At 22.9% G+C, this 18,165-nt stretch overlaps 2 protein-coding genes across 2 annotated transcripts; both read left to right on the top strand.

Annotated features, from left to right (window-relative positions):
• The first annotated feature begins 5,274 nt into the window (after nucleotides 1–5,274).
• LOC112595339 (histone deacetylase 8-like) lies at nucleotides 5,275–8,123 on the top strand. Its single transcript, XM_025340494.1, has 9 exons — nucleotides 5,275–5,604; nucleotides 5,879–6,059; nucleotides 6,383–6,524; nucleotides 6,629–6,735; nucleotides 6,832–7,024; nucleotides 7,103–7,275; nucleotides 7,600–7,700; nucleotides 7,830–7,935; nucleotides 8,030–8,123. Exons 1-9 carry the CDS (start codon nucleotides 5,527–5,529, stop codon nucleotides 8,074–8,076), a joined length of 1,128 nt encoding a protein of 375 aa, XP_025196279.1. The 5' UTR covers nucleotides 5,275–5,526; the 3' UTR covers nucleotides 8,077–8,123.
• Nucleotides 8,124–11,304: 3,181 nt separating this feature from the next.
• On the top strand, nucleotides 11,305–15,490 carry LOC112595334 (receptor expression-enhancing protein 1-like). Its single transcript, XM_025340488.1, has 6 exons — nucleotides 11,305–11,908; nucleotides 12,008–12,080; nucleotides 13,408–13,487; nucleotides 13,554–13,674; nucleotides 13,750–13,860; nucleotides 15,048–15,490. Exons 1-6 carry the CDS (start codon nucleotides 11,877–11,879, stop codon nucleotides 15,315–15,317), a joined length of 687 nt encoding a protein of 228 aa, XP_025196273.1. The 5' UTR covers nucleotides 11,305–11,876; the 3' UTR covers nucleotides 15,318–15,490.
• The last annotated feature ends 2,675 nt before the right edge of the window (nucleotides 15,491–18,165 follow it).

The following is an 18,165-nucleotide window of genomic DNA, read 5'->3' as shown; positions in this document are numbered from 1 at the left end:
AATATTTATAGCTTATCTTTATAATCTATATTACGAGAAAACTGATTTTGTAAATCGACATAACGATAATAGCGACGATAACATTTCAGTCTTATTTTTCCCTATATTTTGTACTATGTAAGTTTAGTAAGGCACATTTTATCAATAAGTCAAATTAATGGTTTATATTGCAACTATTATGGCTAATGTTTTTTAATATATGTTATTATTTATTTATGCATTTAAATAAAAAATTATTGCCCCTTAAAATTTGTAATCTTAGAAGGGCTCTGTTTAATAGTTATGTCTAGCAGTGCGATTAGAGTTTTTAAAACAAATTCAAGTTACCTACAATGTTAAACTACATATAACTCATAATTATATCACTTTTAATTGATATTTTTCATTAAAAAATAAAATATGAATAAGTATGGAAAAATAGTAGATTACAGCTCTGCTGTAGGTATAGTAGATGTCAACTGCCAAGCATATGCTTTATCATTAAGTATGTTACTGTAATATATGTATTAAATTCGAATTCAGTGAAAAATTATTGCATACGAAAAATAATTCTAAGGGAAGATGGAATTTATTATATAATATATATTTATAGTAAAGTAATTTATTTTACTATAAGTAAAACATTACGCATTTGAAAATATCATTTTAAGTACAAAATATAATGATATACATTAAAAGTTTCATGTACCCAAGAATAATATTTGTTAAATACAAAAAAAATAACTGAAATCTTAATTCTTTTTGTCAAATATCTATGTACTTAATTTCGTCCAAATTTTAATTTCAAATGTCTAAAACACGAGTTAATTCAGATATTTGATTTTTTGGTAGTTTTAATATGAGATAGTTATGAGGAGTTTTTTATTCTAGGTAAGGCTAGAAAATTGTACATTTTATAAATATTCAACTACATAAAAATGTATTTACTTTTATGAACTTAACGAATTTTTCCGAAATTTGAAGTTTTTTTTGCAAAAATTATGCATGTGTATACTTAATATTTTTAAATCACTATAATAACAACTTATAAGGCACCTTGTATATATTTTTATTGATATTTATAGAAAAAACTTAGCTTTTACGCAAAACCAGTTTTTGGGGAAACTGTATGTAACTTTTGTGTAACTTTAAAACGATTAAACGAACAAATATAAATGGTTAAAAATAGTAATACCTAACTTTTTTTTTCTGCTAACTACTTAAGTAAATATTTAGGTATTTTTGAGCAAACCATCAAATTTAAAACTAGAAATTACCATAGATAATTATACTAATAGTGTAATATATACTTTAATATTTTTTACTAATTTAATACAAGGTTTCTCATAAGTTTTTTTACTTATATATTAAAAATTTAATTAATTGGAAAGTCGCATTAATATTTTAAACGCTAATAACAATTTTAATAATATTAGATATTTACGTGTAAAATAACGTTTTATCATAAAATAATCCATTGCATTATAATGATCCATTAGACATCTATACAGCAAAGTGGTACCCACTTGCCCACTCTTTTCTTTTTTAATCTTACGTATATTTTTGTGAGTATGATTTTAAATTTAACATATTGTTATAATATACAAGTATACCCAACACATAAAATAAATTGAATAGATATACAGATCACAGATACAAGTCAAAATATTAAGATATTCATTCTAATAGTTTTAAATACTATGAAAAACTGGAAAGCTTATAAAATTAAAATTACAAACACACCAGCGTCGTAAATACATAAAAAAAAACTTAAGACATTGGCACTATAATATTTTCAAACAAATATACATATCATTAGACATTGAGTAATTTAAGTGTGAAACCCACACGGCCTCGCATCGTATTTCTTAAATTGTTACGTACTTTTAATATAATTAAACTTGTTTCGTGTTGTGATGTCCTTTAAGAGGATACTCGTATTTGTTATACTTGTATTTATCTTATAAATGCGTGACATACAATTTATATTCTGCAGTAATTCACGTTTACCTTGGTGCTTGGTTAGTTTAAATATATGTGTAAATTGATCATGTTTTACGATATTTCAATATTAAAGCAAGTTAAGAGTATTTTTAAATTTCAATACTTTACATACTAACAAAAAACACAACATACACTTAAAAATAAAAATATCGTAACAAGTCAACGTACACAAATATTAAAAATAATTAGATCTTCAAAGTTAAAGTGGTTAGATAAATTCATACTAATTAATAATAACGAAGCTAAACGTGATCTGCTGAACGTAAATGTATATGTTAGTCATTTGTAAATTATAAACAAAATGGAAATTAATTTTCGATTTATTGATAGGTACCTACTTATTTTACTGACTATGTATTAGTGTAATATAAAAATATGATCAAGAAACAAAAATATAATACGATAACGACCTAAATACCTACAACGAAAGAATTATTAAGTTTGCATCAATATAATAGAGTTGTCCTTCTTAGCTAATTTTGATATACGAAGCTGTTTGTAAATTTGTAATAGAAACTTTGGCCTTGCTCCTAAATTAGTTCAGGAAATTTAATTTAAAAAAAAATTAAAGTCGAAAATTGCTATGAAACAAGTAAAATTCGGACTGATAATACATGTTCAAAAAAATCTTGTCCAGAAATTTAATTGAAAACCACTTAAAAAATAAACATATCCCTAAAAATTAAAAATAATTAATTTAGTATACCAAATAGATATTTGGCATTTGTTCAAACCTATATACAATCTATAATGGATGACAAACATCCAACCTAATTAACTTATAAACCTCTTATTATTATATTTTAATATTCCATGCATTTTTCGGTACTCGTCTAATATGCTACCTACCCTAAAATGGTATCTACCAAAAAAACTGTAAGCGTGTAGTATGCTACATACCGTAGTTATTTTTATTTTATTTCATTTTATTGCGGGAAAGTACATTTGAGTCATTACGATAAATAACAGTCGTACAAAATTATAGCTTAATAGTCATTATGATATCTGATCCACTAAGACCCATGATAACTTACTTTTAGATATATTATTATAGTCTATGTTGTGTCTGTGTTGTGTTCCCGTATGTGTTCTAATCGTTGCAAGTTTTACTTTTTATTTCTTTATTTTAAAATAAACAAAAATGAACAAATCAATGCGCTATTTGTACAAGCATATAATATGTAATGGGGAAACATATGTTAATTATTTTCAAGAAAGAAATTTGTTCCAAGAACTTGGTAGTTGTTCCAAATTAAAATATGGTATTATTTATGGAGGTACGTTGAAAGAATATCAAAAAAAAGTTGCCAAACTTATCATTCTTTAAAAAAAAAAATCCTTTTTTACATATTAATAAATTATTTAGTAATAAGTTATTATTAAACAATAGTAAATGTTTTTTGTAGGTATTATTTTACAGTAAGTAGCATACTACACCAATGAAGTAGCGGTAAGTAGCATATTAGACGAGTATTCATTTTTTACAAAATTTTTATTTTTTTTAAATTTAACCTAACGATTTATTCAATGTGTTATATAGCTAGTGCTTGGTAGATTACATATTAATAAATTATTTTAAATTGTACGGTAGATCGCATATTGCATGAAAGTCATATTTTTTTGTTTGGAGTACCTAAGTCTCAAAATTTAAAACAATGCTATTTAACTATTTTTTAATTTTTACACATTTTCTTTAATTTTTTTTTATTGTATTACTAACATGCACTTATACCGTATATAATGTATTTACTTAGTGTTTTTTATTTTAAAAATGTTTTCATGCATTTATATGAAATAAAACACTATTATTGATATTATAAAATGTAGACAGCAGTTAATACCTACCTATAGGTATCATAAAATAATATTGGTTTAGAATGTTATTGATTCATTTTTGATTTGTACACATTTATTAATATACATCCGACCATTCACGGCTTCGCGTGTAATTGGTTTTTTATTTTGCCTTTGGACGGTGATATGTAGAATTTTTTATTCAAATTTTATCGTTTAATGTGATCAGCAAGTAAATATAAAAAACAGTTAATGAAAACGTATTGCAATGTTTCTAGCGGTATTAATGATAAATATATTTTTATTAAAAATGAATACAGATACAAAAGAAATGCTAATTAATCTGTCGTTGATAAGGAATTTTTTTAAAAGTTTTGAGTCTATATCGTTTTTTGTTTTATCTTCTGTTGAAATCATTAAATAATTCTAGTCCCCAATTCGAGAAAATCCTATGTATAATTTGTCTATGTGAAAAGCACTCTGAACAAAGATCTACGCCACCCCTTCGACAAAAAAAAAAAAAAAAAATCAAAAATTGGGCAATGCGATGACATTCAAGAAAATTTTTAGTACAACTATGTGAAAAAAAATTCAATAGCGTCTAACAATTTTATAAAGTATCTAGAAGAGATTATACAATAATAATTCACTTGATAATATTAGGTAAGCATTTATGCATATCGCTGCTCAACTTACTTCTATTAGGTACTTATCTACTAAATACAAATATTGTTGTACATAGTGTATTTACCTATTTCCGGGGCTTGTCTCTCCTTTTTTCAGTACAGGTATCACACACACGAAAAGAAATACATGACGTGTAAGCGATAGCTTTTAAACATAATAGCTGATATCGTCTATTTTAATTATGTAGGAACTTATTATAGTCTAAACAATTACAAGTTATAATAAAATTATAGTCTAAACAATTACAAGTTATAATAAAAACAGTAATAATTGGTAGTTACTAGTTATGGTCTTGGAAAATAGAAGATAGCAAAGCCGAGTTCACAGAAAGCCATGTCTTCTATCGTGTATAGTATTGTTTTTTTTTTTTTTTTTTTTTTTTTTTTTATTGTGTTTCGTGTTTGTCTTTGTAAGTTGAGCTCGACCTCAATCGTGTTCGGTAAAATTATACCATAGATTATGTGAAAATATAATATTATATGTTTACCATGGTCAGTCACCAGAATACGACGAAATCCACACGGCACGACGAACACGAAACCGTAAAACCTGGGCCGTTGCCCCGATAGTTAACAGGCAATATGGATCCACCTTGTTAACCGGTAACCGACGGTTGATATCAAATAACTGTGATAAGAGAAACGCCGTTAAGAAGTATCGTTGCGCTATAGCCCATAGATAATAGATAATATTATTATGCATTGTCCGTTTTGTAATTTTCGAATGATTATGATTATGAATTATAAATTATAATACATAATAGTATCACATATTATTATTTATTGTCTTGTTGATACGATTATAGGTGTAATAATAATTAATATTAAAATGTAATAGGTTTATTTCGGATTCCAGTAGCTGAGTTTTAAATGAGAGTTTCGTTTTACAAAACTATTAAATTTTATTCTATTGTAGTTTAGTTTTCTTTTCATTTTTGCGGTTCATAGAACGCTCGGATTTCAACAATCTAAATGTTGCTCTTTTACTGTTACCCAACAAATCTAGATTTTTAAAATTATAATATATGTACTTATAGTTCTTAAGATTTAAAAATTATTAGTTATGGACCACAGTGTGTGTTATATTTCTGACCCTCAGTTGATCAAAGAATGCTGCAAAATTCCAAACGTCTCAAAAAGAGTAAGATCTGACTAGTAAAAATATGAATAATTATTTTAATTTAAATAGTATACCATTTTTCTATATTGTTTATTTAAAATAAATATTTACTGTTCTGTTTCTATGCTTATCAAAATAATTTAATTATTTCTGAGGCACATAACAATTATTATAGATAGGAATCTGACATGAACATTTTTTAAATTGTATTTTCTTATTGTCAGGGTTGAGCAAAGTACATCATTTTATGTATTTAAAATAATAAATCAATTAAATTTTTTTTTCTTAATTTTAGGCTTATTTAGTTGATAGTCTTATTAAGGCATATCACCTTTCTGATCATATGGATGTATTTAAGGTGAATCCTTCATCATATGAAGATCTCATAGGATTTCACTCTAGTGCATATGTTGATTTCCTCAAGAAATTAAATGACAACAGTTCTATCTTGGATACTGAAGATGAATATGGAATAGGTTATTATTATTATTGAGTTATATCGAAAAAACAATAAAAATGACTAATATTAAGTAATACTAATATTATTAGTCTTGTAATAAATACTACTAATATATTATGATAACAAATACATTTTTAATTGTTTTATACTAAACTTTTTTCAAACAAGACTATACATAATAGATCAATTCTTAACTATTCAAATATTCAAATTATAAACTAGTTATATGCATAATAGTTAATTGTATGAAATAAAATATTAACAGTTTTTATACTATCAGCTATACTAACCAAATTATTAGATCTAAATTATAATTTAAATACATATATATATATTTAGGTTATGATTGTCCAGTAGTAAAAGATATATGGCAATTTATTACATATATCTCGGGTGCTTCATTAACTGCTGCAAAAGCATTAACAACCATGAAATACAAATTTTCTATCAATTGGTGTGGAGGTTGGCATCATGCATTAAGGTTATACATTATATTATTAATTATTTATTATAATTAAAAATTTACTTAATTATATTATAACTTTATTTAATGCCATTCAATTCATATTTTTCTATTTTTAATAGAGATTCAGCTCAAGGTTTTTGTTATGTAAATGATATAGTTCTAGCTATTGAGATATTAAGAACAACATTTGGAAAGGTGTTATATATTGATATTGATGTTCATCATGGTAATATTAATTATATTTTATTTTATTTTTATGAATTTATCTTTTTTTTTTTTCATGAATAAATTTTATGTTAATAAAGATTTCTTATTTATTTAGGCAATGGTGTTGAGTATGCATATATGGCTACAGATAAAGTTCTTACACTTTCATTTCATCAATATGAACCGGGTTTTTATCCTACCAGTGGATCGTTGGATGATATTGGAATAGATAAAGGAAAATATTTTACTGTAAATGTACCATTTAAAGAAGGAATAAATGATGATAAATACATAACTATGTTTCAAACGTAATTATGAATAACTAATATTTCAATACATAGTAATGTTTTAACTAAAAATAAATCATATTTATTTATTTTATTTAGAATTAGTAATATGGTATATAGTTCCTATAATCCAAAATGTATTGTTCTACAATGTGGAGCGGATAGTTTAGCCGGAGATCCAATTGGAGGATTTAACTTAACACCAAAAGCATTAGCTGAATGTGTGAAAATCATAATGAAATGGGGAAAACCTACATTATTTCTTGGTGGAGGTAATAAATGTTTTAAAAATTTATCATGAAGACAAGGTACATAATATGGGTGTCCAAAATATAAATAAGCTATTCCATTATTCCAGTTAAATTTAAACTATCTTTCAGTTTATTAATTTTGTACTGAATATCTGATTAGGTCAAATTAGTTTTGACTACCTATTTATTATATTGCGACTTTAAATTTGTGGAAATAATATATATATATATATTTTTTTTTTTTTTTGCAAATAGTATTCTAGAAATGTTGAATACTACAATTTAAAATATTTTTTGTAAATTAATTTTTTTTAACAACACTTTTTTATTAAAATGTTAAACTAGGTGGATATAATGAAGCAAATGTTGCACGTTGTTGGACATATTTAACTGCAATTATTACTGGACAAGATGATTCATTGTCTAGTGATATTCCAGATAATGAGGTAAATGTAAAAAAAAAAAAAATACATAACCATAATATGTACAAATAATAGATTGAAAAATTTTAACTAAAATATGTTTAATCAGTTATTTAAAATTATTTTTATCTAAAAGCATTAATTTTGTTTCAGCATTTTTCGGCTTATGGTCCAGACTTTATTTTGGATATTAATCCAGGAAATCGAAAAGATTTTAATTCATTTTGTGATTTAAATAACATTTTCAGTGTTATTGCAAGTAATAATATTTTTTGTAATAATTTTGATTTGTTAATAATTTATAATAATTATAATTAATCATAATTTTTTTTTTTATTTCAATTCTTTTTAAGAAAACATGAAAATAGTAAAAGAATTAGTACGCAAGCAGGAACAATAATTCAACAATAAAGCTGTTTATTCCTGAAAAAATTGTATTAAATATTATTTAAAAATAAAAATGTTTATAGTTATGAATATGTCTTTGGTACATAATTATTTTTAAAAACTGATATGATTTTAAAATTTGGTCAAAAGCCTGAAAAAAGTTGGCTATCCATATTAGACAATATTTTTTAAATATTTTATTTTTCATAGAAAGATTTTATATCTGTAACTTTGTTTATTATAAATTTAAATAAGTACAATTAAGTTTTTAATGAATATTTATACAGTAATGGACTGACATTTTAGCAGGAATTTTCATACTACTTCACTCCACTCAACTGAACTTTAAATACTTTAAACTCCTAAACTATTTATCCAATTTTTAATTTTTATGTTTTAATATACTCCAGAAAATAATCTTTATATTATTGATGCAAAAAAAGTGTAGGTTATTAGTATAGAAATTTGTTTTAATTGACTCCCAAAACCTTTTAAAATATTATAATAAAATATAAATTTACTTGATTATAGATATTATGTATAAAAAATGTTTGTATTAAATATTTTTTTTTTTTTTATCATGAATATTTATATGATAGAAAAGCTGTAACATAAATATTGAATCATTCTGTATATTTTAGATCCATGAAAAAAGCAATGCAACAGAATATAAAAAAAAAGTTAAGATATATTTTACTATTAATTTTTTTTTACAGGCACATATAATTTGACTAAAAATGAATATTTTAAAATATTTTGTAATTATAATAGTGTTATAAAATAGTAATATATCATCAGACATGTATAACAGTTTATTCACTAAACAAATGTTATATTTATAAATTATTTTGTAATTAATGTTTTAAATATTTATGATTTATGACAAAAAAAATGAGATTATTATTTTCAAAATTAAATTGATTTTCAACAAAGCATGAAATGTTTTTAGCTGGTTTTAATCATTTCAATGTATTGAAGTTAATATCAAAATTTTAGTTGTTGTTTATTGGTTTTATTTTTCACTCTATAATTTTTAAAATAATTAAAATTTTGAGTATAAATCATTCATGTAGATGTTTAGTTAAAATATCTTAAATTAATATTATTTTGTCACAATTTCAAACAGTAATTCCTTTAAATGTGAATTAATCATGGCTGTTCAAATAATTTAAAGCTACAATTAATTAATTTATACTTAAATTATTTTTTAAAATTTGATATTAAAATTATAATAATTATTTTGTAATAACAGTGATTATTTCATTATCATAGGCATTATTTTAAAATTTGATTGAAATACAAGTCAAGTATTCATGTTAAATAATTCAACTATAGCTAATGATATTTCAATTGCTACTGATTGTAACTTTAAAATATATTTTATAATTATATAGAAGTATTATTTAACTGTATTTTTTAATTTTTTTGGTATGAAAAAAAACAAGAAAATATGGCAAATAAAAATTTTTAGCTATTATAACTATTTAATTTTTGACTATTGTAGAATGTACCAGTATACCAGTATTATGTCTACCAGCTTAATATTGAAAACTTTTTATTTGATAAATTAATTACATTCAATTAACAATAGATTAATTTTACGACATTATATGTTACGGTTTAACTGAAATTGTATTTATAGAGGACAATTAATATTTTAATTTTTCAAGATTTAAAAAATAGCTTCTAAAATTTTGGAGATGAATTTAGAAGTAATAATTTCGTAAGCCAGTTCAATAAATATCATATTAAATTTGTAAAACAATATCCATCATTGGTATCAAAACTTGTGATTTTTATTAATTACTTAAAAATCAAAACTATACTTTAACAATATGAATTTAGATGAAATATCAGAAGAAGAATCTATTATTTAATAATTTTTAGCTAAGAGTAATAACTAAAACATGATAATTAATCAATTACATAATTAAAAATGTATTGGTAAGTATTAAGTAATGGATAATAATTAAAATATAGACAATATATGATATAAAATAATAAACAAACAGATGAGATGTATATTAATTAAATATTACAAATTTTAATTAATACTTATATACTAAACAAAATTTTCAAATAAAACCAAGAAATATCTAGAACTTAAACAGTGTAGTACAATTTAAATCTCAAAAATATATGAAATCAAGTTTTTATAATTAAATATACCTACTATTCAATTTTCTGGTGTCAGAAATGGGGAAACATTTCTATAAAATTTTATATTTCAGTTGCCACATTAATTATAATATTTTTCCATTAATCTACTGCCCGTTACATAATTGACATTGATACAGTGTATTAAATAAACAAGAAAACTCAAGTTTTAAAGAATTTTAGAGTTTGAAATCTGTTTTTTTATTTAAAAGAAGACATTTTACAACCAGCATTGAACTTTGAATTTTATTTTTTATTAAGTAATTGTATAAAACAATTTGTAAATAAACATAGCATTATTAGATATATTATTTTTGAGTCAATATTGAAAAACAAAATTCAATGTAGTCTATAGAATGTTTTTCATTATTAATTAAATAAAAATAATCAAACTTGGTTGATTCTACAGGTCAGGATCATATGGTATATTTTTGAGAACAACAGAGCATTAGCGCATCATTGTAAAATACCTTTAAGATACATCATCAAACATGTAAAAGGTAACGCAAACATTAAAATTAAGTTTACAACGCACTAAACGAGTAATATCTCACTTATTTTGATATATAAATAATTAATCATTAATATTTATAGCTCAATCAATCGTAGGTTTAAATCACATGGCACTTGGTATAATTAATACATTGAATACCTGAGCAATTGGGATTAAAACATTTGGAACTTAAGTTGTGAACTAGTTGTTATCAGTCAAAAATAAAAATATTGATTAAATAAAACAAACTTAATTCTTATTTAAGTTATTCAGAAAATACAGAACAAGTGATTTATTCAGTTAGCTATCACCATGGTAATTTTTATAAAACATCCGAGTCAGTGTTATGTATTATGCTTTAATTTAGTAATCATTTTAAAAAATCTAAAAAATAATAACACGCGTAAGTTATTGTTATTAAAACGAATTATTATTTATTTTATTTACCAATTTCAATACACAATTAATTAAAAAACAAATCAATAAGCTCTTCGAAAAACTAGTAGACAATCGACATTAAAATTTGGGAACAATTTTAACTTCGTAAATCGTAAAAGAAAAAGAATTTAGATGTCGTCTGTCGGTTGTTACTCAATTCATATCTAACAGTGGTAAAGACTAAAGAGTAAAGACTAATTTTTAACTATCATATGATATTATTTAACGATAAGAAAAAATTACTATCAAATGAAGAAAGAAAACACCAAAAAAACCCTACTCCGATTGTGTTAAGGTCTATGACCAAAACAAAAGCAGCCTGTGATAGCTAATCGTAGCCAATAAGAATATTATATTTTTTTTTCATCGAGACAAATTAGATATGTTAGTAGACCGTGATCGTTCATAATGTTTTGAAATCCGTTGCCTTATATAGTAGTAGAATCGTATAGAATGAAGGAATTATTATGTAGTGTATTGCGTGTATAATGTGTAACAATTTTATTTCTCGATCGTTAACTACAATAAATGAATAAAAAAACACAAATAAACTGTTTAGATGTAAGAAAAAAAATGAATTTGAACAACTTTTAAAATTGGGCAAGTTCATTTTAAACAGAAAATAGACAATGTTCCTTTTTAAAATAGCCAACAAATAATTAGCAAACAGTTAATCAATCCATGTATAAATCTTCATTTTAAATTATTCAATTGATTTGTTCAATATGATTCCGGGAGCTGTGTGCAAAGCATTAACGTAAGTCAATTTTCTAAAAATTAATTATTATTAGTAAATTTTTTTTTTTATATACATGAATAATTTATATCATAAAAATATTATCATTGATACTTATAGACTTTTATTTGGTGTAATGTATCCAGCTTATGCATCGTACAAGACAGTGAAAAACAAAAATGTGAAAAATTATGTGAGTAATGTTTAATGTACAGATAATTTAAAAGTAGGGCTCGATACATTTGTTTAGACAGGCTTAAACTCTGAATCTATATTTTTTTTTTAATCTTTGTTATTTAAATGAATAAAAATTGACTTATATTAGTTATATTATGAAAATAATAATTAATAGAAGGATTAAGTAGGTATCATATATTTACTAGGTGTGAATCTAAGTGTTCTCACTGTTCACTTTCATTTTTTCCTTTAATACATATTTTTATTTAAATATTAAAAATTTCAGTATACTTACTGATGGAGTAAAAACCATTTTTCAAATTTAAACTTCTTTTGTTTAAATGTTAACTATTCTTTATTATTTATAAATAAATTATTTAACTATTAAAGAGGTGATATTTTTAATTTATAAAAATTCAAATGCATTCTTTTTTTAATGTTATTTAACTTTGTAATTTTGCATACCTAATAATAAATATGGAAAATATTTTCTAAATCTATATAGCACCATTATTAAGGACTTTAGATTACCTAGGATATGTCAGATGTGTTTTCAAAATATCACCTGATTAACAATTAGCAGTAAAAAGTATAATCTTTTAAAAAAAATACTTATACATCACCATAGAATACTCCTTAAATTAAATGACAATTTTCTAAGTATTTAAAAATATGGTGTTTATGTTTATTTAAAATTATTATTTGTATTTTAAAAATCAGATTTTAAAAATATGCAATATTAAGAGGATAAAGAGGAGGATTTGTAATATGAATTAGATTTGATCAAAATTAATATATTTAAAAACAAATTATTTATGTATTAACATATTTATGATAAGTAGTTAGTAGTGTGTAAGTTTTCAATGGTCTAAATTTTAGAAATGTTTAGCACCTCTTAGATTTGCCAATAAATTTTGTTCTTGTAAAATATATATGATTGTACTTAATTATTATTAGCTATTAAAATTTCATAGTTTTATTAATGTGTAGTCTAATTTGACTAAAACATCCTAGTATCACATTCATCAATAAATCAGTATGCACTAAACTATAACAAAATAAACAAACTAAAGTTATGAAATTAAGATAGGATAATTATAATTTGATTAACAAATAAAATGTATATTCTTATTTGACCTATTTAAATAAATCTTATTATTTTGAAATATTATAAATCACATTTCAAAGTTTTACTAAGTTATTTATAATACTCCAATCTTTATTTATTATAATAATAGTTTAAAGTTTAAGTTGCTTAAAAAAAATAAATACTATTGTATGTTAGTATCATTTTATTTTAGAATTGTTTAAAATAATAAAAAATTATATATTTTTGCTTACAGGTTAAGTGGATGATGTATTGGATAGTTTTTGCAGCATTTATTTGTATCGAAAGCTTAACTGATATATTCCTCGAATTTTGGTAAAATATTTACACTATCACTATTTGAATTAAAACTAAAAAAAATCTTACATTATATGATTATAGGTTTCCATTTTATTATGACATTAAATTACTTGTGCTATTATGGATTTCATGCCCATTTACAAAAGGTTCAACAATTTTATACAAGCAACTAGTACATCCAACTTTATTGAAAAAAGAAACTGTAAAAACAATAATCAACATTATAAAATTATAACAAATTTGGCTATTATATATAACTGTTATTTATTGTTTACAGGATATTGATGAATTTTTAGTCAATGTTAAATCACGTACCTACAATGCTCTAACTTCAACCGCCAAACAAACTTTTCAAATGACAGCTGCAATTGTAGCTCAGCACACAGTAGTAAGTATTCAATATACATTATTAGAAATAAGATATTAAAGATCTGAAAAATACCTAAAACTGACCAAAAAAATCTGATACACTTATATTATATAGCATAAGTGGATAAATTTAGCCCTGTCTTATAGGCCAAACGCCTAACTTTAATTAACATGCTTAAAACTCTTAATACCCCTTTTAATATATTCTTCATAATCATTGCAAAATCTACATAGCTATTAAAACTTTAATTTCTTAAATATTGGATGCTAGCTTCATTATATGATAAAATGTAATTTAAATTCTTTGTTAAAAATGTAATTGTTGAGCTACCATAAATTATTACTAGCAGCTAAATAAAAAATAAAAAAAGTGGATAAATTTGTATTATTAAAAACTTTTATTTGTGGGACATTAATATTTATAAACATTGTCTAGATAAATAAAATTATAGAAAATTAAATTAAATTATTTCAAGTTCACTCCATAATCAATCATTTTATTTTAGGATTAATAGATTGTATTAGTCAAATACAATATGCTGTGATTTTGTATACTTATTTAATTTAGTTAGAAAGTGATTTCTTTAATACTAATATTTAAGTTATATGTTCCTCATTTATGCTATTAGTAGAAAAGACTTAGAAATTACATATTTTTTGTTTATTCTAAAAAATGTTCAAGAAATATATAAATTTTTTTCACACTTTTCTAATGTCTTGTATGCAATTTTTATTTTTTATTTTTTAATATTTTAAGCTTGATAAAAATGTATAAAAAGAGCTATTTAAAAATTTTGTTGACATTTTTATCATCTAGGTTGTTTAGAATTAGATTTAAAGTTTTTAGAAATCTAGAGATTGAAGCGACCCTAATATTTAAGTGATTTTAAGTTATTAATAATTTTATCAATTGCCAAATAGGTATCAACAAACAGAAAATTCCAAAATAAAATTGATTAAAATAAAGAATATATATTAATATCTTTTTGACAATTTTATTTTGCCTATTTTAATTTTTTCAATACGGTTTGATATTTATTTTAAGCATTTTTAATCTTGTTTTTCTTTCCTATTTGAATAAACCATTCAACTAAATGGACTTTCTGGCATTACATAAATTGTTGTTTTATACAAAAGTATAATCACTAGTTCCATTAAATTATAAACAAATCATCTATAAATGTATTAATATTATATTTACTATAGGTTGGGCGTATGCCAATGGTTCTTCAACAAATGGTGAAATTGGATGATGAATGTTTATCTCAACAGCCAGCAGCTGTCATAAGAAAAGTGAAAAAAAAGAAACCTACAACCATTATTATAGAAGATTCTATATCAGATTCTTCCTCTGATTCATTGCCAATAGAATCTACTATTGTCGTTGAAGAGGTACCCGTTCAAAGACCAAAACGTAGTAAAGTGCAATATCAACAAAAATCTAGTAATATCAATAAATTCAAGACAGTATTTTAAAATAACCATATCATGTTCCATTATAAAATCATCTTATTATTTCTCATTATAATAAAAGCTTTATTATGTATAAAATGACATCATAATCGATGACAATATTGCACTGTTTTTTTTTTCATTTCCACTTTCACAAGTTTAAAGTTTGTAATCACTGAAGGTTTTTAATTTTTTTTTTTTATTATTATTAGTTTAATTTAACACATTCACATTTTTAATGATGAACAAAATAATGTTTTGATATAGTAGAAACTTATCCTTTTATAAAATACTATATTCTTGTTAGTTGTTATACATATACTAATTTAGTTATAAGATATAATTTTTGACGTAAATAATTAATAATATAGAAAGACAAATATAAAAGACTAACAAAAAAAGGGTAATAAACAATAATCATATTATATTGCTCACATTACAGTTGTTTCCTTATGTAACGGTGCTACTTATAAGTTAATTTATGTTTAAAAATAGTCGTTATTTTAGGTAATCTCATCTCATTTGTGAATATTTAAAAAATACTTAACTAATTAAATTGTTTTTCTATCAAATATTATTTGAAATCTCCTTTATACCTAGTATTATTTTGAAAATTTAATAAATATTGTTTAAGAAAACATTTTGTAAAAAATATTTTTATTTTTTAAAAGTATTATCCTATAAATATTATATTTTTTTTTTTCTAGTCACATACACAATCACAAAACAAATATATATAATTTGTATTGAGACTTTAATTATGTCATTTACATTAGATATTTAGAAATTTTAGACAAAACCAAGTGTTATTGTTATTGTTACTGATTTGTATATTTTATTAATATATTCATATTTATTATGGTAATAAAATATTTTGTTGATACTTTATTTGGTTTTACCTATTAAAATCACAAATTATTACTTGTTTATCTAATTCTACATTTAAACATATTTATTTATGTTTTCAATCCGAAGATTGATTAAATGATTATTAATGTCTCTCTTCACTTATCATCCTCTTCAACTCGTAGTAATTTAAATATTTAATGCAAAACTGAAAGTGAAATTTTCAATAATTTTGTAAAATAATGAGAATTTCTTCGAAAGATTAAAATGATCTTCGTAATGAGTTAAATAAATAAAATATAATTAAATACATTTTATTAAGAGGGAGAGATTTAAAGATTTTTAGCATACTGTAAGTTGTTATTATTCTAGACTATTTCATATTTTTCGAAAAAACATTTTTTAATATTTGTTATCATGAATTTCTCTGTAATCACTTGAATTGAAGAATTGTATTTTAGTACATTACTCTGTGGTTTGCAAGAGAATGATTTGTACCCCTTACACGTTATTAACATTTAGCAATTTTTTATCGAAATTGATAAACATGTTTCTAATATAGTTAAAAACAATTTGATGAGGTCTTAGACATTTTTAATGATAAAGTGAAATTTTCAATTCTACTAACCTAATAGCTTAAAATATATTTACTGAAGAATTTAAGTAGTTAGATACTTAAATATTAATTATCTTATTATACCTTTTGTATTATCTTATGTTTAATTCAAAAAATATAAATAATCTTTTAGCATTAATTATTATCAATTTATTTTCATTAGAGTTAAAGAAAAAATGATCAAATATTAAAGCTCTACAATGTTAAATAATAATTTATAAATCTAAAAATATCTATTTTGATAGTGATTCTGATTACAATTGAATATTAATTAAATTATTTTTGCATTCTATTACAATCTTTTAAATGACGCCTCTGAGTATAGTACTTTATAAATGGTCGTTACAATTAACGAGCGTTAATGAGTGTTATTGAGTGTTAATAGTACTTTGAACTTTGAACAAGTCAACTATTAAAACTATTAATGTCTACATTTCTTGTTTAAAAAACAAAAGTAAGTGCAGTTTTGTAAAAAAAATAATGTATTGCTTTCAAATAAAACGTAACGACTCACTATATAGCAATAAAGTGAAAAAACCCATTAATTACTAATGCAAGTTCATCGGACATCACAAAAAATGCTTGATAATAATATTATATTTATTAATATTATGAAATAAATTTGATATACCTACCTTTCTAGTAGGTATCAAAGGAATATTTTTTCTAAATTATTCATTTATTAAACTATCCGATAAAATTATTTGGGAATTATAAAAACTATAAATACTAGAGATGGTTTTGTGTTAATTTTCCGCATCATTAAAAAATAAAATTTATTGGAAGGCGCGAGCACGGATTAATATTGTAATCTGAGAACGCTAATATTCAGTATACACTATACAGAATAATCAATAGGTACCTACATATTATATTATAGAGAAATAAAAAAGTTAAAACCTAAATCAAGTTTCAAAGAAAAATATTAGATGTGTATTATTGTAACAGTTTTTTTTTTTAACGTGTTTGGTGCTCAGTATAAATGAGTTGTGTAACATCAAAGAATGTTTTAACTTTTAATTAACTGGTATAAAAAATCCAATGCGATTTATGCGAGTACTGAGTATTCGAGTTTATCATCAAACGACACAAGCTATTCAATGTCTTGTTATCAATTAAAAAAAATATCATGACAACATTTTTTTTCTTCTAATGATAACGAAACAACACAATAGTTGTTGTCATATTATTACGAGTATCTATTAATTTATTCATTATTCAATTATTTTATACAAAACAAGTGTCCTTATATAATTTTGTCATGTTTATGGCAGACGTTTTACTAGGTCTTAACATCCTCAACTGCTCAATACTCGATTGAATTTAACTTAAGACTTTGTGAATACATTATTACGTTTAAGTAACAGTTTGTTTGTCTTGTTTCGTTTACGAACAATATAATTAAAGAAA

This window comes from Melanaphis sacchari, unplaced genomic scaffold (assembly GCF_002803265.2).
Source record: "Melanaphis sacchari strain LSU unplaced genomic scaffold, SCAv2.0 Contig26_pilon_pilon, whole genome shotgun sequence".
Classification (NCBI taxonomy): domain Eukaryota; kingdom Metazoa; phylum Arthropoda; class Insecta; order Hemiptera; family Aphididae; genus Melanaphis; species Melanaphis sacchari.
This window is presented reverse-complemented; position numbering and strand designations above follow the sequence as displayed.

Excerpts from the sequence above, each read along its gene's own strand:
- LOC112595339 (XM_025340494.1), top strand. The coding sequence starts at position 5,527 with ATGGACCACAGTGTGTGTTATATTTCTGACCCTCAGTTGATCAAAGAA. Across the intron at positions 6,060-6,382 it reads TGAAGATGAATATGGAATAG|GTTATGATTGTCCAGTAGTA; the intron begins GTTATTATTATT and ends ATATATATTTAG. Across the intron at positions 7,276-7,599 it reads TACATTATTTCTTGGTGGAG|GTGGATATAATGAAGCAAAT; the intron begins GTAATAAATGTT and ends ATGTTAAACTAG.
- LOC112595334 (XM_025340488.1), top strand. The coding sequence starts at position 11,877 with ATGATTCCGGGAGCTGTGTGCAAAGCATTAAC. Across the intron at positions 11,909-12,007 it reads GCTGTGTGCAAAGCATTAAC|ACTTTTATTTGGTGTAATGT; the intron begins GTAAGTCAATTT and ends TGATACTTATAG. Across the intron at positions 13,861-15,047 it reads TTGTAGCTCAGCACACAGTA|GTTGGGCGTATGCCAATGGT; the intron begins GTAAGTATTCAA and ends TATTTACTATAG.